General features: G+C 49.0%; 13 protein-coding genes across 13 annotated transcripts; 5 read left to right on the top strand and 8 right to left on the bottom strand.

Moving 5' to 3' along the window:
- The first annotated feature begins 17 nt into the window (after window positions 1-17).
- On the top strand, window positions 18-1,451 carry ASPGLDRAFT_51612 (uncharacterized protein). The gene has a single exon (XM_022547570.1). The coding sequence runs from the start codon at window positions 310-312 to the stop codon at window positions 1,051-1,053; it is 744 nt and encodes a 247-aa protein (XP_022397099.1). The 5' UTR covers window positions 18-309; the 3' UTR covers window positions 1,054-1,451.
- A 190-nt stretch (window positions 1,452-1,641) lies between these two features.
- ASPGLDRAFT_85182 (bifunctional C97 family peptidase/thioredoxin family protein) lies at window positions 1,642-3,884 on the bottom strand (the record flags this gene model as incomplete). Its single annotated transcript, XM_022550321.1, has 4 exons — window positions 3,834-3,884; window positions 3,772-3,786; window positions 3,503-3,724; window positions 1,642-3,459 (listed from the first exon to the last, which is right to left on the bottom strand). Exons 1-4 carry the CDS (start codon window positions 3,867-3,869, stop codon window positions 1,642-1,644), a joined length of 2,091 nt encoding a protein of 696 aa, XP_022397098.1. The 5' UTR covers window positions 3,870-3,884.
- A 366-nt stretch (window positions 3,885-4,250) lies between these two features.
- ASPGLDRAFT_157327 (EF-hand superfamily Ca2+-modulated protein) lies at window positions 4,251-5,105 on the top strand. Its single transcript, XM_022542392.1, has 3 exons — window positions 4,251-4,378; window positions 4,433-4,641; window positions 4,723-5,105. The coding sequence occupies exons 1-3, from the start codon at window positions 4,376-4,378 to the stop codon at window positions 5,093-5,095; spliced, it is 585 nt and encodes a 194-aa protein (XP_022397097.1). The 5' UTR covers window positions 4,251-4,375; the 3' UTR covers window positions 5,096-5,105.
- Window positions 5,106-5,152: 47 nt separating this feature from the next.
- Window positions 5,153-7,473, bottom strand: ASPGLDRAFT_51607 (ubiquitin-specific protease UBP1). The gene has a single exon (XM_022547569.1). It carries the CDS (start codon window positions 7,333-7,335, stop codon window positions 5,341-5,343), a length of 1,995 nt encoding a protein of 664 aa, XP_022397096.1. The 5' UTR covers window positions 7,336-7,473; the 3' UTR covers window positions 5,153-5,340.
- A 75-nt stretch (window positions 7,474-7,548) lies between these two features.
- ASPGLDRAFT_869904 (Alb1 domain-containing protein) lies at window positions 7,549-8,378 on the top strand. Its single transcript, XM_022550409.1, has 4 exons — window positions 7,549-7,647; window positions 7,711-8,003; window positions 8,067-8,120; window positions 8,175-8,378. The coding sequence occupies exons 1-4, from the start codon at window positions 7,632-7,634 to the stop codon at window positions 8,274-8,276; spliced, it is 465 nt and encodes a 154-aa protein (XP_022397095.1). The 5' UTR covers window positions 7,549-7,631; the 3' UTR covers window positions 8,277-8,378.
- On the bottom strand, window positions 8,337-11,162 carry vp16 (tethering complex subunit VPS16; the record flags this gene model as incomplete). Its single annotated transcript, XM_022545026.1, has 7 exons — window positions 8,337-8,585; window positions 8,651-9,921; window positions 9,976-10,070; window positions 10,123-10,616; window positions 10,671-10,799; window positions 10,858-10,964; window positions 11,018-11,162. The coding sequence occupies 7 exons, from the start codon at window positions 11,160-11,162 to the stop codon at window positions 8,337-8,339; spliced, it is 2,490 nt and encodes an 829-aa protein (XP_022397094.1).
- A 277-nt stretch (window positions 11,163-11,439) lies between these two features.
- ASPGLDRAFT_77045 (uncharacterized protein) lies at window positions 11,440-12,522 on the bottom strand (the record flags this gene model as incomplete). The annotated part of the gene is made up of 3 exons (XM_022549874.1): window positions 11,440-11,746; window positions 11,906-12,271; window positions 12,324-12,522. 3 exons carry the CDS (start codon window positions 12,520-12,522, stop codon window positions 11,550-11,552), a joined length of 762 nt encoding a protein of 253 aa, XP_022397093.1. The 3' UTR covers window positions 11,440-11,549.
- A 602-nt stretch (window positions 12,523-13,124) lies between these two features.
- On the bottom strand, window positions 13,125-14,896 carry ASPGLDRAFT_157317 (uncharacterized protein). Its single transcript, XM_022542391.1, has 4 exons — window positions 14,793-14,896; window positions 14,120-14,737; window positions 13,932-14,066; window positions 13,125-13,879 (listed from the first exon to the last, which is right to left on the bottom strand). Exons 1-4 carry the CDS (start codon window positions 14,844-14,846, stop codon window positions 13,160-13,162), a joined length of 1,527 nt encoding a protein of 508 aa, XP_022397092.1. The 5' UTR covers window positions 14,847-14,896; the 3' UTR covers window positions 13,125-13,159.
- Window positions 14,897-14,936: 40 nt separating this feature from the next.
- ASPGLDRAFT_869812 (MBL fold metallo-hydrolase) lies at window positions 14,937-16,154 on the bottom strand. Its single transcript, XM_022550408.1, has one exon. The coding sequence runs from the start codon at window positions 15,909-15,911 to the stop codon at window positions 15,084-15,086; it is 828 nt and encodes a 275-aa protein (XP_022397091.1). The 5' UTR covers window positions 15,912-16,154; the 3' UTR covers window positions 14,937-15,083.
- Window positions 16,155-16,233: 79 nt separating this feature from the next.
- On the bottom strand, window positions 16,234-16,680 carry ASPGLDRAFT_39085 (uncharacterized protein; the record flags this gene model as incomplete). Its single annotated transcript, XM_022545025.1, has 1 exon — window positions 16,234-16,680. The coding sequence occupies one exon, from the start codon at window positions 16,678-16,680 to the stop codon at window positions 16,234-16,236; it is 447 nt and encodes a 148-aa protein (XP_022397090.1).
- Window positions 16,681-17,202: 522 nt separating this feature from the next.
- On the top strand, window positions 17,203-17,803 carry ASPGLDRAFT_39084 (uncharacterized protein; the record flags this gene model as incomplete). The annotated part of the gene is made up of 2 exons (XM_022545024.1): window positions 17,203-17,274; window positions 17,465-17,803. The coding sequence occupies 2 exons, from the start codon at window positions 17,203-17,205 to the stop codon at window positions 17,801-17,803; spliced, it is 411 nt and encodes a 136-aa protein (XP_022397089.1).
- A 191-nt stretch (window positions 17,804-17,994) lies between these two features.
- Window positions 17,995-19,044, bottom strand: ASPGLDRAFT_869787 (uncharacterized protein). Its single transcript, XM_022550407.1, has 5 exons — window positions 18,739-19,044; window positions 18,644-18,674; window positions 18,575-18,583; window positions 18,151-18,497; window positions 17,995-18,095 (listed from the first exon to the last, which is right to left on the bottom strand). The coding sequence occupies exons 1-4, from the start codon at window positions 18,844-18,846 to the stop codon at window positions 18,241-18,243; spliced, it is 405 nt and encodes a 134-aa protein (XP_022397088.1). The 5' UTR covers window positions 18,847-19,044; the 3' UTR covers window positions 17,995-18,095; window positions 18,151-18,240.
- Window positions 18,695-20,413, top strand: ASPGLDRAFT_179165 (uncharacterized protein). Its single transcript, XM_022542938.1, has 7 exons — window positions 18,695-18,999; window positions 19,057-19,197; window positions 19,253-19,399; window positions 19,453-19,575; window positions 19,627-19,776; window positions 19,831-19,985; window positions 20,036-20,413. Exons 1-7 carry the CDS (start codon window positions 18,856-18,858, stop codon window positions 20,250-20,252), a joined length of 1,077 nt encoding a protein of 358 aa, XP_022397087.1. The 5' UTR covers window positions 18,695-18,855; the 3' UTR covers window positions 20,253-20,413.
- Window positions 20,414-20,470: the final 57 nt, after the last annotated feature.

Here is a 20,470-nt window from a genome sequence, read left to right as displayed (position 1 = left end):
CGTTCCCCGAGGACGATCTGTGACCCAGAAAGAAATCCAGACGGTGGGATGAGCGGAAGATCTGCCGAAATTTAATATTGGATTTTGGGCAGAAAATAATAAAAAAAATAAAAAAAGAGCTGTCCGGGGATGTGTTTCCGGTGATGCATTCTTTGTTGCATATCCTTCCGTGGAGTCAAGTGGTACGTACTGTTGTTGGCCTCGCTGTATATTAACCCTTTCTTCCTTCTATTGTCTTCTTCCCTCACCACTCTTCTCTACTACATACTCTTACCTTAGTATCCTACTGAGTAGAATACTACTATCACAATGTTTCCCTTCCTTCCCTGGTCTTGCAAGACCAACATGCGCTCCTCTCCCAGTGTGCCCACCGCCAGCATTGAAAATAGCTTCGGCTCTAGCTTCTCCATGCCATCTCCTCCTACTTCTATGGCCACTATGGCTACCACCACTACCACTGCGACTGCTACTTCCACTCTTGCCGGCCTCTCTCCCAGAAAGTCATCCTACACTTCCTACGGCCAAAGCAGCTCTTCTTCTTGCGCCTTCCCCTCCTGGCCAAACCGCCCCTCTCTGGTCTGCAGCGACCCAGACCAATCTACCTCTTCCTCAGCAATGAACAACACCAGCCCCTCCACTCCCAGCGCCTACATCTCCGACGAAGAACTCCTCGACACACCGCTCTCCTCGCCATCCGAGGAACTAGGCGACGACAAGCAGAGCCTGGACCCCACCCTCATGAGCATGAGCTACACCACCGAACAGCGTATCAGGAATATGCGCGAAATGGCCGAGGAGGAAGAGGGGCGCACCCGATTCCTCGCCCAGGTCCAGGCCCATGCCCGCGCTCAGCAAGCCATGCGGCTGCAGAAGCCTCAGTCACAGCTACCGGTGACCACGACGACGACGACTACGACGACGAATCAAATGGCCACGGGCCCGGCGATGAGCACGATAGCGGCACGTCGGAAGCGCAGGACGGTTGTGCCCGTCGGAAAGAAACGGCGGGCGACGTCTTCGTCATCTTCGAACAAGTGTTATCCGCGAGTTTGATTTTTCACTACATTTTTTCGCCCTTCTATCCACAGTTGCGGTGGACGATGCTCCGCGGCGATCCAAGCGTATCAAACCGGGTACAAGATTCCGGTTGGTTGTTTCGATCTGTCGGTCAGGAGGCCTGCAGCTCTGCTTACATTCGACGGCCGTTCGAGAACGATGAGCAATGAGGGGCAATTCCTTCTGCATGTGCTTGTCAGCTGCTCTTGGTTTTCCGACTTTCCTCAGGGAAAGGGAATTCCGCACCGGCTGCAGCGCCTGAACTCAATGCCGTGCTCTCTTTTGATGCCCGATGAATATCCGGAAGATCCGATGACTAACTCTCTCTCTCGGTGGAAGACCGAAAGTGAGAGTCAGGGATTTTACCGCTAGTTGTGACTCACTATTTTTTTTTTCTGGCGTGGCGTTGATCTGTGGCATAACATACCCATTTTGCATTGCATTAGTACCCCTGTTTCTGTTTCTGTGCTGTATTCCGACTTCATGCCTCATGTTTGATACCCTCATGTCCAACGTTTGCATTTCTTAGATACCATTATTATTACTTAGTGACTAGTTACAATACCCAATACTCTGTACTCAAGATTACTTGAACAAACATCCAACCTCCGCAATCACCTCTCTCCCCTCCCGAAACATCCCCCCCTTAACCCGAAGTATCCCCTCCAGGCCCATAGCCCGACAAACGTCCACGACGCTCCCCTCCACATCAGCCCCGTAAACCAACAATCCCAACGCAAACACCAGCCCGCGCACCGTCTCACCACTCTCAGCTTCTTTGTCTAACGCCTCGATGACCGCTGCGGCAATCTCCACTTGTTCCTCTTCCGATAGGGGTTCCAGTCCCACTCCCAGTTCCCGCCGGTCCGCTTCCGCACCCGGTTCCGTTTCCGCGTGCCGTTGTTCCCCGGATTTTGTCTCGGATTTAGACTTAGACTCATCCCTGAATCCTGGTTCCGGTGCTGGTCCTGGCGTAGATCCCGGTCCAGATCTTGGGTCGTGATCGTGATCTATCAGCCGGAGACGCGCGTTATGGTTTAGAGCTGTGAGATTGTAGAGACATGATGCTGCGACTACGCGGAGGTTAGCGGGGATTTTTGTTTTGTTGCCGTTTGTGTCTGTGATGAGATCTTCGGAGAGGAGGGCGCCTGTTGCGAGGTGGGTGATTGTGTCGCGCAGAGCGCGGTCTGTGGTGAGGTGTGTGGTATACAGTGGGGTGGTGAAGAGGTTGCAGGCGAGTTGGAGGAGGGTCATGCGGAGGTTGTAGGGGGCGGGTGCAGATACGGGTGCGGATGCCGCGGGTGCAGATTGTGATCCGGGGGGTGTAGATGTAGATGTCGATGTATGTGCGGATGCAGATGTCGATGGATCTGTGGGGGATACGGGCGACGCGAGGGAGAACAAGGAGGAAAGGGTTGCGTGGGCGGGGGAGTCCCTTTCTGCAAAGTAGCCGCTGACGCGAGGGTCGAGGAATAGCAGACGGGCGAGATCGACCAGTGCGAAGCGGTTTTCGCGTGGGAGGTGTGGCGCGGTGGCTTGGAGGTATGTTGCGATTTCTGGTAGGTTCGTGGGGATTGGGATGTCGGCTGGAGCGGTTGTGGCGTTGTTTCGGGCTTGTAGGAAGTCGATGATGGATGAAACCACGGGGCCGGAGTCGTGGGGGCTCAGTTTCTGGCGCACTCTGTCCAACGGCGGGACTTTTTTGTACAGCACGTAATTTTCGATTTGCTTCTGGAGGGTTGGGAGGTCAAGTCTGCGATGCGGATGCGCGTTCGCAAGTTGCTCCTGCTGCACCATCTGCACCAACAACCGTACATTCCCCCGTAGCATCCCCGGATTCGCACCACTCCACTCATCCACCTTCTCGCCGCGCAAGAATGTCATGAACGTCGGCGTCGCACGCACCCCGTACTTCATCCCCACGTCCAGCGCGACGCTGATGTCGACTTTCACCAGAACCGCATAGCCCCCTGCTTCTTCGGCTAGCTCGTCATACGTCGGGTACAGGATCTTGCAGGGGGGACAGGTTGCGGAGGTAAAGAAGATGACGGCGCCTTTGCCGGTTTGTGATGCAGTGTTCAGATAGGTGTCGAGTTGTTGCACGTTGTTTGCCATCTGGACTGTGCCATGGGGTAGTGCAGCGGCTGCAGGGGCAGGTGCAACTGGAGCTGGAGCTCGAGCGGGAGCTGAGGGCGGGTGTGGAACACCGGGTGTTCCAGTGCCTTGGGTTACACCGCGCAGAGCATTTTCGATCTGCGGCTTCATCATCTGTCCAAATGGCGTATTCAGGAATGTCTGGGGGAGATTCCGGATGTGCTCGGGGATGTTCTTCCCAAGGAGAAACATGGACAGGTCTTGGGTGAAGTTGTTGCAGTTGTGCAGGAAGAGGTCGTATGACTGTGACTGTTAGCTATGTACATTATGCATACTGCAGAGGGAGATATACTTCTGGACTGTAAATCTCCTCTAGAGACTGTATGTACTCTTGAATGACGTCCTTGGGCAACTCTGTCGTTCCTAAACCGATCACCTCCATTGGGTGACCGTGGTGCGTACTACCCGGGAAGGCAGTTTGGATACCCTGTCCAAAGTAATATTCCGTTCCGTTCAAAACGATTGACGTGTGATAGATAGCATCCATTTGCGTTCCCGTCAGGGCGACTGAGTACTGGCCGGGTTAGACATGAACTTGATATATATCTGACTCGGGATTACCATTCGCGCAAGACCCTGTTTTAGTTAGCGCCGGTCTGGTTTAGTTTTTGATAATAACTTACCTTGGAGAGGTCGTATACGTATAACTTTACATCCATTTTGTGCTGGATTCTATCGTGACCGTTGTTTTGCTGGATCTTGACCTTGATCGATATCTGGCTCTTTATCAACGAAATCACGTGAAAACCCTGAATGGAATGTCAGATGGAAACTGATAGAACCTGCTAACTCTACTTTTTACCACTCTTCCTCTGACTCTTTAGACAATAAGTTGCTGCTTATTGATGCTTATCTGTAGAATAGATGGTGCTGGCACCTTCGACGGAGGATTCGCCGTGGCCTACTCTGTACTCTGACAGCACCTGAATCCTCTTCGTTCCTTGACCCATCTTGTTCCCTGAACTATACTACAAATCTACTGCTCATGTAAATAGGCGCATTATGCAAACTTGAATTAGTTGAATGCACAAAACTAGTTAGTTACTATATAGAGCTTTCATAATGTAGAGTACCGTAGACCAGCCAATCAGCATCCAGCGCATCCTCCACCCAACTTCATGACCGTAACAGTGTCCTCGCCACTACATCACCCCAACTCAGTGAAATGGTAGGTCCACGACACTTCAAGAGAAAGAAAAAGCAAAGAATCTAATGTGAACAGCCCCCAAAGAAACGCGGAGGCCCCCCCTCCACCTCAACCCCCAAAAAGCCGCGAACGCGCCAATCCAAACTCGCCAAAGAAAACGAAATCAGCGCCGAACAAGAAACCGAAATCAAAGAAGCATTCCACCTCTTCTCCTCTACAAATGAAGCATTCCCCGACGAAAAAGAGGGTGCTATTTCCCGAAGTGATGTTCGGAAAGCTCTTGTGTACGCTCGCCCCTCTTTCCCCGCGCGATCCATCAATCAAGTCATAATAGATCGGCTACTGATGAAAATACGATGTGACAGAGCACTGAACCTTCCTCCTTCCGATTCATCCGAGCTTCAGACTATTCTGTCAGCGACTGACCCTACAAACACTGGTTACGTACCCTACGGTCCGTTCATTGCTGTTGCAGCTGCGAAACTCCACTCCCGGGACGAAATCGATGAGGATGCTATAGCCGCGGAAGTGGATGCCGCGTATCGCTTGTTTACACGGGGATCGGATGGGCCGATTACATTAAACCATTTGAAGAGGATTTCGCGGGAGGTGAAGGAGGATTCGGTGGGGGAGGAGTTACTGAGGGATATGATACTGGAGGCGAATGGGGGAGGAGTTGGGGAAGGGGTGACGAGGGAGCAGTTTCGGGATGTTATGGCTAGGGCGGGTGTTTTTTGATGTCTTCTGCATAGGTCCGGTTGGGTTGTATAGGGAGTATTGGTTATGGCGTTTGGTCAGCATGTCTATAGCATTTGGACACTATGAGTACAGAGCAATGAAGCAATGCATATTGAAATCTACCTATAATACACTAACGCCTTCCAAGTGATATGTCATATTCACATAATAAAACAAAATCTGGGGTATCATACAATAATATTTGTTTACAAAGGCAATTCGTGTGCTTGCCTGATAATGCAGCGTTAGATTAGCGGTGCCTCAAGAGGTGGCCTATCAATAGGTCCAACCTTTTCCGGAACGGATACGCTGGTGGCCTGCGATGTGACGGAAGCAGAGCATTCAGTGGCTTCGGTAACTTCAGTGACCCCGGATGTCGTGGACATGTCCTCTGGCGTCGCCAAGCTGGACGTAGACTCAGCCGAATCGACAGGTTCTGCTTCTGGGGTGGACGGTTCCTTAGACGGCCCCAAGGCCTCATAGAATAGCATAAAAGCTCCGCCCTGAGACAGCACGCTAGTCTCACTGATCATTGACACATCTTCGTCACTCAACCGGTACCAACGTTCCGGCTTTTCCTTGTCGCCGTCCGCCTCCAGAACCGCTTCTGGGACATGAGCCGGGAAAATGTCGGTCGGGTACTTTCTGTAGGCGATGTAGTGACCATTCTCGTGCCGGCCGTAGTGTGTGATAACGGCGCGCAGTTCGTATTGGCGACCGTGAACGTCCACTGTCGTACCAGCGCGCGTGAGCATGGACTCCTTGGGATCTGTGCTCCATTTTTCAACGGATTCATTAATTTGATCCACGGATTTAGCTCCCAAGCACCAGTCGTTCAAATCGAGTGACTGGGGAAATCGCACGGCTGCGTAGTTCTTTCTGAGCATTCCGGTGTTCTCATCGAACAAACTCCGGTTGATGTGAATGACAAGGCATTTGGGAGATCTCGCAATGACGGCTTGTCTTGACTTTGTCGATGATGTTCGGTTCTTGGACGGAATGTGACACTTGTTCGACAGGGTCTTCTCGGCGAAATCGTTCTCTTCAAGAGCTTCTTCAACCGCTTGCAAGCGTTCCCGTGCAGAGTTTTTGAGCGCATCCGGCAGTTTCGGCGAGTCCGATGAGTTGGAGATCTGTTCGTCCTCTTCGACCTGCTTCACAAGGTTGTGAAGTTGCTCACGCGCCCGCAATAACGTACACTTTGCGCACTCCACTCCTTCGATAGGTTCCAGGTCCATGTAATGATCAAGGCATTCACGAATGTCATATTCGAATTTCGATCCCAGAGGCACGGTAAGACAGTTGAACGGAATGAGAGACAGACCTTCAGTCCAGCCACATTTCATACAACCGACTCTTTGCGCAAGAAGCCCTTCCAGGGGATTGCGAAACGACGGCATATCACTCTGCAAAGAAAGAGAATCGCCATCCTCCCCATTTTGTGAAGAACCAGACCCGATTACGTTCTCCTCCGGTCCAGCCATTTTGAGCCCCAGATTCCTCGTCTGTCGTTTCGAAGCCTGCTGCACCTCGCGGTCGATCTGATCCACGACCTTGGAAAAGTACTCCTGCGCATCCTGTTGTTGCCAGCTACTCATCGACTTCAAGTTCGGCGGTATCCACAGCTTCTGCCCGTATTCCGCCGCATCGTTCAACCGTTCCACAATCTCCTGCAGAGCCTGATGCGTCGAAAACGACCCCTTCTCCCCAAGCGCTTCGATATTCCGCCCCAAGAACTCCGCCAAAGACCGCAGCGACGCGAAACCCTGGATGATACTATTCTGAAAGCACGAGTTATCCCAATTTCCCAACCCCGGCGGAAGACTGTCTTTACTGCCAAGAATAGCGTTCCCGAATCCTGAAAGGCTCGCCCCGCGCGAAAGGAAAGAGGAGAAGGACGAATTATCGATCCCGAGAATGCGCTGCATCGCCTCGCTTTTCGCCTGAAAGGTCATCAGAAGGGGGTTCGTATTCTCGTTCGCGGAATTCGACTTCGAATCTAGAGCGACAACTATGCGTGATGGCATTAAATAAACGATGAGATTCCACACCCCCTGAGGCAACCCGAACGGAACGAGACCAAAATAAGCCAGGACCAAATAGGCAAGTATCGCGGTAAGAGGCACGTAGACTATGGTCAGATTGCTCTGTATATATTGGAGAACTGTATCATAATGGCTCTCTCCGCTGTTCCAGGGACTCTGCAAGAGGATGTCAGACCTCCCGCTGCGAGTGTTCATGGCTGGTAGGGAGATGGAGCGAGCCAGCGCGGAGAGAGTAGTTCCCTAATTATCATAAGCAAGTTCAAGACATAGAAATGAGATGGGTGAAAGAAGAATTGTTGATTGCTTGGAAAGAGTTGAAAGCGACTGGCCGGCTGCATATGTAATCGGTCAGCGGTAAAACCGCGGATGTGGTAGGTAAAGTCACCCGTAAGAAATTTTTAATTTTTTTTTTATCGATATTGATAGGACCCGCCCAGAAAAGATCTCTGTCAAAACAAACAACAACCACTCTACTACGAGGATTCAGCATCATGGCTAAAGCAAGGAGTATGTGGTGAAAATATACGAATTGACAGATTGCACATTCATTTCTAACACTATGCTCAACAGCCACATCGAAACATTCTCGCGCCGCCAGACGGGATATTTCTCCGAGCGCCAACGTCGACAAGTCGTTGTTATCTGCACCTCGCGCGGAAACGACAGTCATTCAGCGTGACTCTATTCTCTCCGAACGTGCGAATGCCGGTATCTCAAAGAAGCAACCGAAGCCCAAGAATCTGTCAAGGGCCCAGCGCCAAAGGCAACAGAAGGGCATGGAAAAAGCAGAAATGGTGGTTGATCAGCTGGAGAATAAGGTGGCCAAGAGTGTCAAGCGGGGAAATAGCGTGCAAGCGCGTAGGGTATGCGCAACCATATATCTCAGGTGTTGAATTCGGATTGAGTACTGACTGCCATCCCTCCAGGCCGACTGGGAAGACACGAACCGCAAATCGTCCAAGTTTGAAGCCCTTCAACTGATCGCTGACGGCGACGATGGTGATGATAATGATGATGACAATGCTATGGTCGACGATTCTGCACCTAAGTCGCGGGAATCGAAGCCCGCACGTGTGACGCAAAACCCGGTGGCCGACAACCATGCCGGCAATGACGAGGATGAAGAGATCACTTGAAGTCGGGGATGGCGATTGTAGCATTGCGCAAGGGAAATAATGTACGGGTGTCATTAAGCACTATTTCCTGGGCCTTAACTGGTTGATCATCCGATCAATTTCAGTGATGGCCGTCCCTGAAGCTTTTGTCCGGAGGAGCTCCAGGGTATTCACATCTCTTGCCCTAAGGGCTTCCTCTCCGGCTCTTACGGTCATTCCGCATTTCACCCACATTTCGATCCTGTCTTCGACGGGTAGGTTGGTGCACTTCGGGACGAAGACAGAAGCAAGCTTCGTGTTTCCGGCACCCAATATTTCATTATAGAAAGGCTATCATTTATGTCAGCGCATGTCGTTATGGTTACGGTCAGGGAGGGATCTGTATTGGTACTCACCTCCCATCCTATCGGAGATTTCTTGTTTTTGCCGATTTCTTCCAACTCTCCCCAATCACGCTTGGCGACTAGAGCTCTTAACCTTAACCACCAATATGTCTTCTCCGGCATCTTAAATTCACTTTGGACCTTCTGTGCTCTCTTGCTCCATCCTGACCTGATCAATCTGTAAACCGTCTCGTTCAGGCTTAGGCCCACGAATTCGTCCCGTTCCGCGATCTCTTGATCAAGGGTCTCCTGGACCTTCAATAATTGAGAAGATTCGTTGAGCATCTTCTGCTGTAGAACCACCGTTGCATCTTTGGAATCTGCCAATAAGCGGGATGCAAGATGAAGTTTCTCAGTTTGGCGCTGTAATTCCTGTTCCTGCAACGCTTCCGAGAGCAGAACATTCGAACCGTCAATGGGGCGGTCGTCCTGGTAATACAAATCCTTTAGCAATTCCGAGTCTTCCCCTCTAGCCGATGTTTCCACAAGGGCAGAAGCCATGGGCCGCGTGTTGATCATCCGGAAAAAGCTCGCGAGAGGGAGCTTGCTCTTTAAATGAAGGAGTACGTAGTTGACCAAATCAGTGTCTCCGCTCTCGATGGCCTTGTCGAGGGCAATCTCGTCTTCCTCCATGTTCATCAGCAGCGGTACTTGTTTCCCGGCTCGCGGTTCATGGTTCAATAGTTGGGTAGCCAAGTGGGCTCGTCCTTCGTCGAATGCGGTTTGGGCAATCAATTCGAAGGATATGCCCGGCTTGCCGTCTAGTCTCTGCACGATGAGCTTGCAAACAGCCTCGTCGTCGACAGTGGAGACTTTGACTTTCTGACTTGCCCAATGGACATATATTCGATCTGCAGGGATCTGGAGATATTCCGCGATTCGAATGGCGAGGAAATACTCGTGGCGGTTCACAAGACGTTCAATGAGCTTCTCGGGCGTTAGCCTCATGTATTGTTCGTAGGACGCTGGTAGCCCAATTTGGTAATCCCTGATAGCCTTCAACACTCGAAGTTTCTCGGTCATTTCCACGAACTCGTCGCTGTTGTACAATTCCAGGACAGACTTCCCAAAGGAAGCTGCCTTCAGCAGTCGCTTCTGCCAGTAAATGTCGAATTCATGACCAGCAGCTTTGACGCAGGTGTCAACTGCCTCTGGCAGACTGGAACGGATTCGCTGAATGTTCTCATCAGCCTTGGGGGACTGCTTCTCGAGCAAGTCTACGGAGTCCAGCAGCACTGATGCAGGGGACGAGGAACCAAGTCGAAAAATTTCCTCCGTGACATCTGTTCAAGATGGTCAGTGACTGCGGGAATTGTGTTCCGATCCAAGTAACCTACCGGACACTTTGTGCAGGAACTCGCATGCGTCATTGGTTATCAGTTTTACACCATCGAACTCTGCTATTATGTGGACGTGGCCATCATAGTAGTATCTAGACTACTTAGCAATATTCAGAGAGACGAGTTATCCAACATCAGACTTACCTGGTTGCGACGCCGTTGGGACCAACGAGATGGATCTCGTCCTCCCATGCCAAAATGACAGCGTCATCACCGCACCACTCAACTTCCCTTGGAGGAGTCCGAGCCTTTGGATCGTATTCACTGAATTTGCTCTGGAAATCACTGCTCACAACCCAAACCTTTCCTTCAGCTGTATAGAGCGCCACAAACCGACCAGTAGGAGAGACGCTCGTATGCTTAAAGGGGCCATTCTGAAGAACCTTGTCTTCCGCTTCTGTTGGGTCGACTAAATATATCGTCTTGTCAACAGCCAGTAGAACCTCCACAGACCGGGATAGCGTATAAGCAGGGGGGATCAATGACCACGAAGAAACCTCTCCCTCCGGGCAAGGGGCCAATAGTCTCGGGCGTGGCTCCTCATAGTTCGAAACGGCGACCAACTGGTTATTTGAAAGTAATGCGACAAACCCAGATGTCCAGAATCGACAGGCTCTTACGCCATATTCTTCGGTTCCCTTTGGTAAGGCGTTAGCTTTAGACAACCATACGATAGGGGCATCCAACTGTACATTTCCCAAGGAAAAGGATGTGAAGTCGCCAAACAGGCCGAAATATCGCCGCACGGTACCATCTTCAGAAACCACCAGGAGTTCTTCCTTATCGGACCAGCCGAGACCTCGGATAGAACCATATTCCCACTGAGTGCATGTTCAGTAAGTGGCAGACTCAAAGACCATGGAAAGGGCCAGGGCCTACATTTATTCGGTTGATATGCTTCCCCGAACAGGAATAAATGTCAATACTCGATTTGGTAGTCTGAGCACCTTGAAATTTATACAGCTTGCTCTCATCACGATATAAAGCTGTCATTGCATTAGTAAAGTTGTGACAGCATCTGTAAACACAGACCGCATACCTATAGCACCTCCATATGGAGCCCCGGCGACAATGTAGTTCTCCAATTCGACATCCTCGTCGAAAATGGCATCGTACACGGGAACTTTCCGGTAAAAGCTGTCACCAACTCTCTCCCAATAAGACAGCGGATTAGACGGCGCCATTAGGTGAGTCTTCTGTTCCGTATATCGATTATCCGACAAGCAAATCAATTGCCGTTGACTTCTCTGATGTTGTTCTGTTGGGCTCATCGGGGAATCTGGAGCTCCGCGTCACATGGGCCCCTTCCGGCGCTAACCCGTATTTGGACTGATTGCTCTTGGCGCTTGCTGATAACCACTACTTTCCTATTTGGGATTTAACAACGGCCCTAAGTACCAACTTAATGAGGATGCGGTTAGGTAGCATGAATGAAGGGTTCGGAAAGGGTACAAGCTTTGAGTGAAAAGCCTTACCCAGGCATCATGAAGACGCATGAAGATACTCCTAACGGATCGATCTGACTCTATCCACATGAGACACAACGCGCGATGGCCTGAGTCGCATTTGAATCAAGGATCTTCTAAAATTGCCCTCGCTGGCGCTATATTGCCCGGCTCAAACTGCAGCAACTTTCCAACAAGCTTCCCTAGCTTTACTATATCCTTTTTTGTAAGAACCGCATGCCGCTTACTCTCAAAATATAATTCTTCTAGCCATTCCTGTAGTGCGGGGTTCGGAATTTTTGTGGTTGTTTTACTGCCCATCGCTCTTCCCGAGTTTTGCCATTTCTCAGGTAGAGCATCGCTCGCCATCTCTTGCATCTGACGCACAAGAATTGGAGAAGTTGTCATGAAGCTGTCGAAAGGCGGCTGACCAGTAAAAAGTTCGAAGAGCTATTATGTCTATCAATATCATTCCGAACGACCTTCACTTATCGTAGTTTGACTCACCATACAGCCCATGCTCCATAGACCCACACGGTAGTTCAGACGGTCTCCGAATAGAACTTCAGGTGCCCGAACTAGTAGAGGTGTATGAAGAGTCCGAGGGACATTTGTGTGAGAAAATGATTCGCCAAAGTCAACGATCTTGATCGGATTTGATAACAGTCGAGAATGTGCCGTGTATGAGGCTGGTCTGACAATATACTCCGGCATGCCAGGATGTAAAGTTTTCCCATCTTTTCTTTGAACCTGCCCGATATCTGGCTTTCCTAACATCTCAATAAATTCTCCCTCGGGTATGCTGTCCATACAAGGTATGGTAAACGCGAGGTTGCCCGTGTGGAGGTCTAACTCTATCAATGAATTATTCCAAGGAACGGAGATTTAAGCACAACCTACCTCCGTGTCCAATTCTGTGCTGGTGCAAGGTGTAAAGTCCTAAAAGGGCCTGCTTCGTAATGGCCTTCGTATGCTTTCCAGGAAGCCTCGCATCAACAAAGAGTTCGTCAATTGTATCAGGAATACTCGGCCCTAGGAGCTCAAAGACAAGACATTGATGTGTTCCGTTCGGGCCCTCAAATTCGAAGTCATCAAGCATGCGTAAGATGTGCCGAGGACTAGGCCGTATGAATGCCAATGTCTTCATGGCGTGAAGCTCTCGTTTATCTTCATCATTCTCTCTTTCGGAAACTGAGATCTTGACGGCAACATAAGCCTCTTCTCTGTAAGCAAGTTAGTTTCTTTTGGTTGAAGGTAGACTAAACAATTGCAGCTTGTACAAGCTTTTATCTCTCGCAGCCTAAAATGTTGAATAACCTCCCCACCCTAATTTGTGCAGGATCTTATATCTTCCATTATCCAAGGAACCCCCTAGCGTTATAGGGTGGTAACCGCCTTTCCGATAGCGATGAAGAGGCTCAGCGTCTATAGGACAGGTATACGTAAATTGATCGGTCTAAGACCGTGTCGAGATGGAGGAGACGGGCTTAGAAGCAATAGACAACCGTGGGGTGCGCCATGAGGCGGCAGCACATTTTGAGATCATCCAAGGAATTGTACTACACGCACAAGAAATCATATTTTGTGCTGTATACTTCAGTGGAATAAATAATCTTAATTAGACAAGTGTCATTCAACCATGTGTTTTCGTAAACTGAAAAAAAAAAAAAAAAAAAAAAAAAAAAAAAAAAAAAAAAAAAAGACGTTTATGCACGTAACATGCTCTATGGATCAGTTTATGCAAATACAATATGTGGAGCCGACTGCAATCCTTTCTTGATCAATCGATCAACAATCCCCTCAGTGCGAGCTATGTTCTCCCGTTGCCGAGGCTCATCCATCTGGAATGCTCGATATGCTGTTTGGAGAGGAAAGAACGTTGATGCAGGCCCAAAAAGTCTCATTCCGTCTTGGATAAGATACTCCATGCTCATGCAAATCTGTTTCGGAAGCGCAATCATATCTTCCTGGATGTTATTGAAATCAAATTGCCATGACGACAATTGGTTTCCATGAATAAATGAAGGGAGATATATCAATTTGCTGATTTCAGATAGGCAGATGATGCGGAAGGCCCAGAGATGGGTGTAGACATTGGCCATGGTGATATTAGGGTACCAGATGTATCCATCATGGAGAGATGCTCCTGTAGCTTGCGTGTCTGGGGAAACGGACCAGTAGTGAGGTTCCGTGTTCTCTGTCCGAAGGCGAATTTCCCAGTTTTGAAGGTTATCTAAAGCAACCACGAAGTATCTGACCAAATTGGTTACATCATGAGAACTGCTCTGACATGGATCGTAAAGTAGCATGTCGATCTGTTGTAGGAGAGACGGAATAGCAGCTGCTTCGCTAAGGAGGCTCTGCATGGGTGATAGTCTATATGCGGAGAATGGTACGCGAATCCAAGGCTCAGAGGCCAGAAATGTGGGTTGACGACATCGGAAGGCCTGAACTATCTGAAGCCGTATCGGTCAGCCAGTCACTGGGAAAGGAAGGTTATGTACGAACCAGTATAGGACGAAAACCGACAAATAGCGCATGGAACACCCCGGAACGATACTGTTCCACATGTTGAGTCTGTAATATGTGCCCTATACCATTGACATGGGCTGTAAAAGCTATCGCGGAGTCCGGGAACATAATCTATTTCATGTCAGCAGCAGTATAAGACAGACTTGAATATCAGATGAATTTACCTCGGCCAATGCAATACACATAATAGCCGCTATAAACACAGCATGAAAGGCATAGCCAGACACAGTAAGCCCCTTCCTAACGGCTTGGATCGCCGCATCATAGCTCTCAACTCTGTCGAGAGAAGATCCGCCCATTTGAGGATTCTGGGATAAAATCGAAGTTGCCAAAGCTCTTATGGTCGCGCGCAGAACGCAGTCACGATCGGATTTTCCCAGGATTTTTGGAAGAACTGCCATCCAGGAGCCACATATTCGAGACCGCTTGCTGTCAGTGAAGTTTGTTATAGAGGTCATTTCGTCTTCCGGGATATAACACTCCACGACCAGTCCCAGGAGATCATCCCACAGTGGTCGCGTAGGATTCAGAACTGGTCCCGGTAGAAGGCTGGCTTCAACGCCAGCACCTGTGACTTGAAATCGGTTCCTGGAAAGACCAGAAATAACCAGCTTTTCGCGTTTCTCTTGAGGCGTCACCATCCGGGTATCCCGCTGCTTTGACACGGAAGACGACGTCGATGAATGGTCATTCTGCAATACAAAAGTCCAGTCCGACTGGTATCCATCACATCTTCGTCCCGTAAGGACGCATTGGCTGCATTCCGGACGCTTGCCATCGCACTGTTAGGACGTTAGTTTTTCTGCAATGAAAGAGGGGAAGGGCCCATAACCGTACCCCTAATTTTCGTGTTCTACATGTTTGGCAGACGGATCGTTGCTTGACTTTCATTATGTAAGATTAGATGACATGGAGCATCAACTATCATTGTTTCCCTGTCTTTTTGCTTCTAGGGTGACGGTGTGGTGGCAAGCAATTTTGGGGGATTTTAACGATGTCATGTACCAAAACGGCTTAGTGCTACAGCCTCGGGCAACAATAGCACCAACTATCGCTACGAATTTATTCCGTGTTGAATCAAGATTTTTACTAACAAGAGATCTATTTAGATACAAATACAATACAAGCTCAGATGATCTTCTTTTTCTGACCAGGCTCCAGCCAGCAGACTTTATCCATGATCCCCTCCTTCTCAAGAATCTGCTTGAGATCTTTGCCGAATTGGGTGAAATGATGCCAGGACTCGAAATGCATGGGAACAAGACGTTCAATCCCGATTTCTCGCACTAGTCTTGCAGCGTCTTCTCCGCCCATGGTGATCTGTATTGGCTCCTGGCCTGGCAAAGCTACATGGGCCGCACCAAGATTCACGACAGCAGCAGCGATGTGGAAAGAGTCGCGCATCTTGACAAGCTCGTCGATATAAATAGTGTCTCCGGAGAACCAAATGGCATTTGGTCGGCCATCAGGGCTATGCCCGAAACGTGGAGAATGGAGTATGAAGCCAGTCGACTCGCCGCCCGGTATATGCACACAGGGCGTTCCGGTTATTTGAAACTCGATGCCGCGGAAGTGGTATACCTGAGTTTCCCATGGCTTGATGCCAGCAACACCCGGTCGTGGTGCTATATTCTTTACACCATCCATGGTGGTAATCACGTATCGACCATCGAGCAGACGGCGTCCTTCTATGTCGAGATTGTCGTCGTGGTCTTCGTGACTCAGGAGGATACCGTCGATGGGTGGAAGCTGGTCCAGTCTTAGGGCGGGGTCATCATCGAGGGTAAGGAATGATTGCGGCGCATTCTCGGGAAGTAAATGAGTGACATCGAACTTCGTGCCTCCTGGGGAGAAGACAGGGTCGGTAAGCAGGTTGACACCGTCAATCTCTAGGATTGCCGTAGCGGTGGTGATGTGGGTGATGTGCAGAGAGCTCTGAAAGTTTGTCGAGGACATTTTTAGCGATAACAGAAAACGAATCACTTGAGAATTGTACTTGAACAGGAGTTTGAAGCTATTGGGGACCGAGCGCTTTATAGTTGCCAGACACAGGGTAGAAGATACACATGTTGCAAAACCGATTTGTCAGTCACAATAGATTGCTCTCGAATTGATTTCTAACAGCAGTCTCAGCTTAAAAATTCTTTTCGGTTTTTAATTCGGAGGCTCGGTCACTTACCATGACCTCATGGGGTCTGGACTGCTTTCCCGATTCGGTTCTAAAAACCGCCAAGACTAATGGCAACCAGTGACGCTCCGAAGATTCAGGCACTGGTCTTTAGCCGAATACTAAAAGTACAACTCGTCTAATTCCCCGGAGGATAGCCAGCGTCAACAATCCCTCGAAGCAAACCCGAAACAAAAGCGCCTCCATGCGCCATAGATTCCATTCGCTGCCCTCCCCTTTTACGTCCCTTTGACCCTCGAAGACAAGCTCCAACATCAACGCGAAAAAGTAAAGGGACAAAGCAAGCATCGCCCCGAGACGCCGAGCCACCTCATGTTCTTTGAAATTTCCATCGGTATCTTTATGTTGGATAGAACCAGTATTCTGGTATTGGGACTGAGTAGGTTGTGTGAAGCGTAGGTTGAATTGGGCGAACGGGTAGCCGAGGTATGAGCCTGCGAAGTAGACGATAGCAATAGCGATGGTGAGGCTGGTGATGGCAATGGTAATTGCCAAAGTGATATTCAGACAAGAAATAATCTGCGTTGATAGATTCATTTTCATAGGCTTAGATTGTAGATCATATGTTGAGAAATATGGTAAAGGACGAAGACGAAGCGGTATTCCGAGAATGACACGTGATCCTACTAAGATTATTTGCTATCTAAAATTGCCTCATACTATCTATTCATCATTCCACCGTTGGGAGTACGTACTGTGGCAGACGCTCAGCAACCTGTTGTACGCCAAACGCCTCAATTGTACTATGTGTGCCATCTCACGTCTAGTGAAGCACAAATGCAGCAATGTTGAGTACCAGAACAACCCAGAGAGCTCCCAGAGCCACGTAAAGACGAGCTCTATAATAACCGAAACCGACTCACAGCGAACATGCGGCATTTACGAACATAACCAGTGTTTCGGCCATAATAACCGGCCCACCAGTCTGAGCCCAATGATAATTGAGTATTCCTAGAAATCATATTAGATAAGAGATCTTATGACTTATCAATTTTCAAGCAAGAATGCGTACTGAATGCGACAATGGGGCCAACAGCATAATTCCAGGTTGGAGGTATCATGGCTTTCTGGAGACTGAACGAGCGGTCATCAGGAATAGCAGAGATTGCTGGTCTGATCTTGAATATGCCGGTAATGACATGCTTTGGGATGATCGAAAAGTATAGAAAAGAGGAGGCGTAATAAAGGCCAGCTGTGATTGAGACCATTTCGTAAGATGGCAGATAGATGAGTGATAGGAAATTCGAGAAAGTACTGAATGATCTCCAAGATAGTCATTGCTGGGAACCATGATCTGATTCTTGATGCTAATTTTCCCCAGAAGCACGACGCAAGTGGCGATGCTGTCGATTGGGGAGACATGATCTACCTTCAGGACTCAAAAACGACCATCACCTGCGATAACGGCCGCCGTCTACGGGTCTACGGAAGTCCCTATTCTCCCATCTATGGCAACTGGGCCTTTCAGTACCCGCGGAGCGAGAATGTCTGGAGCGAGAAGATACCTGATGATATCGACATACTCATAACGCATGGACCGCTACGCGCGCACCTCGACTTGCTGAAAATGGGCTGTGTACATCTGTCGAAAGAGTTGTGGCGGGTTCGTCTACGATTGCATGTTTTTGGGCATGTCCATGAAGGCGCAGGAACAGAATAACTACAATTTGACCCACTGCAGGACGCGTACAAACATACGGTTGCCGCCGGGGGTGGTATTTGGAATCTTGTCTGGACGCTGAAAGAGTTTGTGCACATGTTCCTCCTACTGAGGCCAAAACTCTACTTGTGAACCCGGCCATTGTAGGTGGACTTCAGGATAATGAGCGTCGACAGCCGATTAGAGTAGTCATTTGATTGAGATCCTATGTGTCTAATGTCCACGCTTTCGCTGTTGTCGTATCCCTGATAGCTTAGACAAATAACATATCAGGGCTCTCAGCAACGATATTATTTTCCAAGAACCGTGCACTCATTCGATAATTATGAGGCGCTTCTCACCATCACTGCTGGTATCATGAGCGTGCTCTCCAACCTAGACACCTTCATAACACAAGTCCCAACTTGGCTCCTCTTCCAGCACTTTTTCTCGAGCTCTTAATGGGGACCGGAGTCTTTGGGATCTGTGATCGCGGAGACCGGCCAAGTGTAATGGTTAAAAAACCGCTCGATTGCGTCGCGTAGATGAATGGTATTTCCGGCGAGTATATATGAGACAACGACGCTAGAGGTGTGTTGCCTCTCGTTGGAGCCTGTTTTCTCTGTAGTTCTTTTCGGTGCTCTAGGAGCTGGTTGAGTTACCTGGATAGAGATTGATATACCAACAGTGGTGATTGATATATTGAAAAATAATACTAAATTCCGTCAAATTAACGCGACATTTTGCCATTTGAGCTGAATTTCAAAGCCTCATGGAAGATAGGGTAAGTACATAGTAGTGCTCCACATATCATGTGATATTAGTTGACTAATCAGTATCACGTGGCATCAAATCGCCTACCGAAAGAAGGCTGAAAGAAATGGCAGACTTGCTGTACCCATCCGAATTAACGTCTGCTTTGCTTATGACACAGATGGACTCTTGCTAATACCAACCTGCTCGGATGCGACTAGGGCATGGATGCTATGCTTGAATTGCCACGTTGCCTCTTTCCAACCCCCGCGGCATAAACAATATATCTCTTGCTGAGAAAAAGGAACCATGATAGTACAATGGCCGATTGGGATCTCAGTGATCTGGCTCAGGAGCTGTCCGATCTTGAAGTCGCTCTCCTTCTCTGCTTAGTCGCTCGTGGGCATCCGCTCCTTGAAACTACTGACGATGGCATCGATGACGTTGCTAAAGAGCTTTCTCTGGTATTTTTGTCTTCTCTTATGTATTTGATGCTCAAGTTTCTGATCTCGGAGAAAAAGATCTGCTCGAATAAGTTTGATTTCTCATGTGCGGTTCTCGACTGTTCGTCTGTGACGTCTATGGAAGATTTCTGCAATGAGATCGCTGCGAGTGACAGCCGTAAAGGCCAGGTTCAACCGCCAAGGTCTAGGGCGGAATCTGTATGTACTGTGCAGGAAAACTGATTTAGTAAGGTTAATTGGCTGATGAAAACAGTCTAACAATTTTTCGATGCTCCAGGGCTCTCAAGAGTCCAGGAATCGCTCCAGGTCGCTAATCCGGACTGAGCTCGAGGTTGTCAACGTTGTTGTCGCGAAGAATTTTAATCATGTTGATGAATATATCCAGCTTCAAGCACTAGAGGTTGGACATTCCTGCTGGTCTTATATGCGAGCATCCCTGCTAACAAGCCGTAGTTGATACACTCGAAGAAGCTTACGACCGCAAAGGCAGACCTTAATGCCTCTGAACATTTTCTGTTCGTGCCATTGGTAGCACGGAATACCGATATCCTACAGCCGGGCTTGAACACGCATTTGGTTGGTCTCTCTTGAATTGCTACAAATGTGCAATAAACTGACAAATTATAGAATGACCATCTGTTCATCTCACACTTTCACGATCCCAAAGACGGATACACGTATCTAGAAGACGGAAATGACTGGCTTTCTGATGGCCAATCTATATCATCCGTTGTCCACAAGCCGGCATCGAAACCGCATGCCAAGGTTCCTCAACTAGTAAGTCCCCTGAATCCTGCATATGTACGCTTTGGTCTAATTGGATCTGTCTAGCTCCTGTATAAGTTCCAGCGAGAAGGTGACGCCGTCACCGTGAGCGCAGAAGTGCTCCGCTACCAGCAAGACATTATCATATTCCTCCGCCTCAGTCGGGCCGTTGCGGGTGGGATAACCACCAAGTCAAACAACTACTTTCTGCGGTTCTCAAAGTATGTCCAACTTTCTTTTCCTCCAAAACTCTTATGTCTAACCTGAAAAGACTCCTAGCAGCCTTACACGGACTCGACTACCTCACTCCATCGATCGCCGCATTAGCCGCGAAGAAAGTCTTCCGCCATCGGATCATAATCGCAAAACCCGAAGACGACCGCAGTCTGCAGTATGGTAGTGATCTTGAGACTGTTTCACGGGTTCTGGCGAATGTTGGCCCGGAGGAAATTCTAGAGAGCGTGCTTGCGTTGGAGGCGCCTCTGTGAGCATCGTGGGTACTCATTGCATTGTGTCAATGCTCGACTCACTCTGTACCCTTCACATTTCATTCATAGAAAACTTTTATATTTAAATATAGCGCCAGTTCTCTAATATGCGGGTCTTCCCGCGTGGGCCCGTATCGATTTCTATACATTCCGTTTAAGAAACATCAATGGAAGACGGTGGTTTTGTAGATCATCTGTAGGGGAGTGTACTCCTCCGT

Source organism: Aspergillus glaucus, assembly GCF_001890805.1.
Source record: "Aspergillus glaucus CBS 516.65 unplaced genomic scaffold ASPGLscaffold_24, whole genome shotgun sequence".
Lineage (NCBI taxonomy): Eukaryota > Fungi > Ascomycota > Eurotiomycetes > Eurotiales > Aspergillaceae > Aspergillus > Aspergillus glaucus.
Note: the sequence above shows the minus strand (reverse complement) of the source record. Positions and strands in the feature narration are given on the sequence as shown.

What these genes read in the sequence shown, in the direction of transcription:
- ASPGLDRAFT_157317 (XM_022542391.1), bottom strand. Translation starts at nt 14,846, where the DNA reads ATGAAAGTCAAGCAACGATCCGTCTGCCAAACATGTAGAACACGAAAA. An exon ending in GTAGAACACGAAAATTAGGG is followed by an intron (nt 14,738 to 14,792) that starts GTACGGTTATGG and finishes ACGTCCTAACAG; the next exon opens with TGCGATGGCAAGCGTCCGGA. An exon ending in TCGGTTTTCGTCCTATACTG is followed by an intron (nt 13,880 to 13,931) that starts GTTCGTACATAA and finishes ATACGGCTTCAG; the next exon opens with ATAGTTCAGGCCTTCCGATG.
- ASPGLDRAFT_179165 (XM_022542938.1), top strand. Translation starts at nt 18,856, where the DNA reads ATGGCCGATTGGGATCTCAGTGATCTGGCTCAGGAGCTGTCCGATCTT. An exon ending in TCCAGCTTCAAGCACTAGAG is followed by an intron (nt 19,400 to 19,452) that starts GTTGGACATTCC and finishes AACAAGCCGTAG; the next exon opens with TTGATACACTCGAAGAAGCT. An exon ending in CGGGCTTGAACACGCATTTG is followed by an intron (nt 19,576 to 19,626) that starts GTTGGTCTCTCT and finishes GACAAATTATAG; the next exon opens with AATGACCATCTGTTCATCTC.
- ASPGLDRAFT_869812 (XM_022550408.1), bottom strand. Translation starts at nt 15,911, where the DNA reads ATGTCCTCGACAAACTTTCAGAGCTCTCTGCACATCACCCACATCACC.
- ASPGLDRAFT_51612 (XM_022547570.1), top strand. Translation starts at nt 310, where the DNA reads ATGTTTCCCTTCCTTCCCTGGTCTTGCAAGACCAACATGCGCTCCTCT.
- ASPGLDRAFT_51607 (XM_022547569.1), bottom strand. Translation starts at nt 7,335, where the DNA reads ATGAACACTCGCAGCGGGAGGTCTGACATCCTCTTGCAGAGTCCCTGG.
- ASPGLDRAFT_869904 (XM_022550409.1), top strand. An exon ending in ATAGCGTGCAAGCGCGTAGG is followed by an intron (nt 8,004 to 8,066) that starts GTATGCGCAACC and finishes CCATCCCTCCAG; the next exon opens with GCCGACTGGGAAGACACGAA. An exon ending in AGTTTGAAGCCCTTCAACTG is followed by an intron (nt 8,121 to 8,174) that starts ATCGCTGACGGC and finishes GCTATGGTCGAC; the next exon opens with GATTCTGCACCTAAGTCGCG.
- ASPGLDRAFT_157327 (XM_022542392.1), top strand. An exon ending in GATGTTCGGAAAGCTCTTGT is followed by an intron (nt 4,642 to 4,722) that starts GTACGCTCGCCC and finishes ACGATGTGACAG; the next exon opens with AGCACTGAACCTTCCTCCTT.
- ASPGLDRAFT_869787 (XM_022550407.1), bottom strand. Translation starts at nt 18,846, where the DNA reads ATGGTTCCTTTTTCTCAGCAAGAGATATATTGTTTATGCCGCGGGGGT. An exon ending in CCCTAGTCGCATCCGAGCAG is followed by an intron (nt 18,675 to 18,738) that starts GTTGGTATTAGC and finishes GGATGGGTACAG; the next exon opens with CAAGTCTGCCATTTCTTTCA.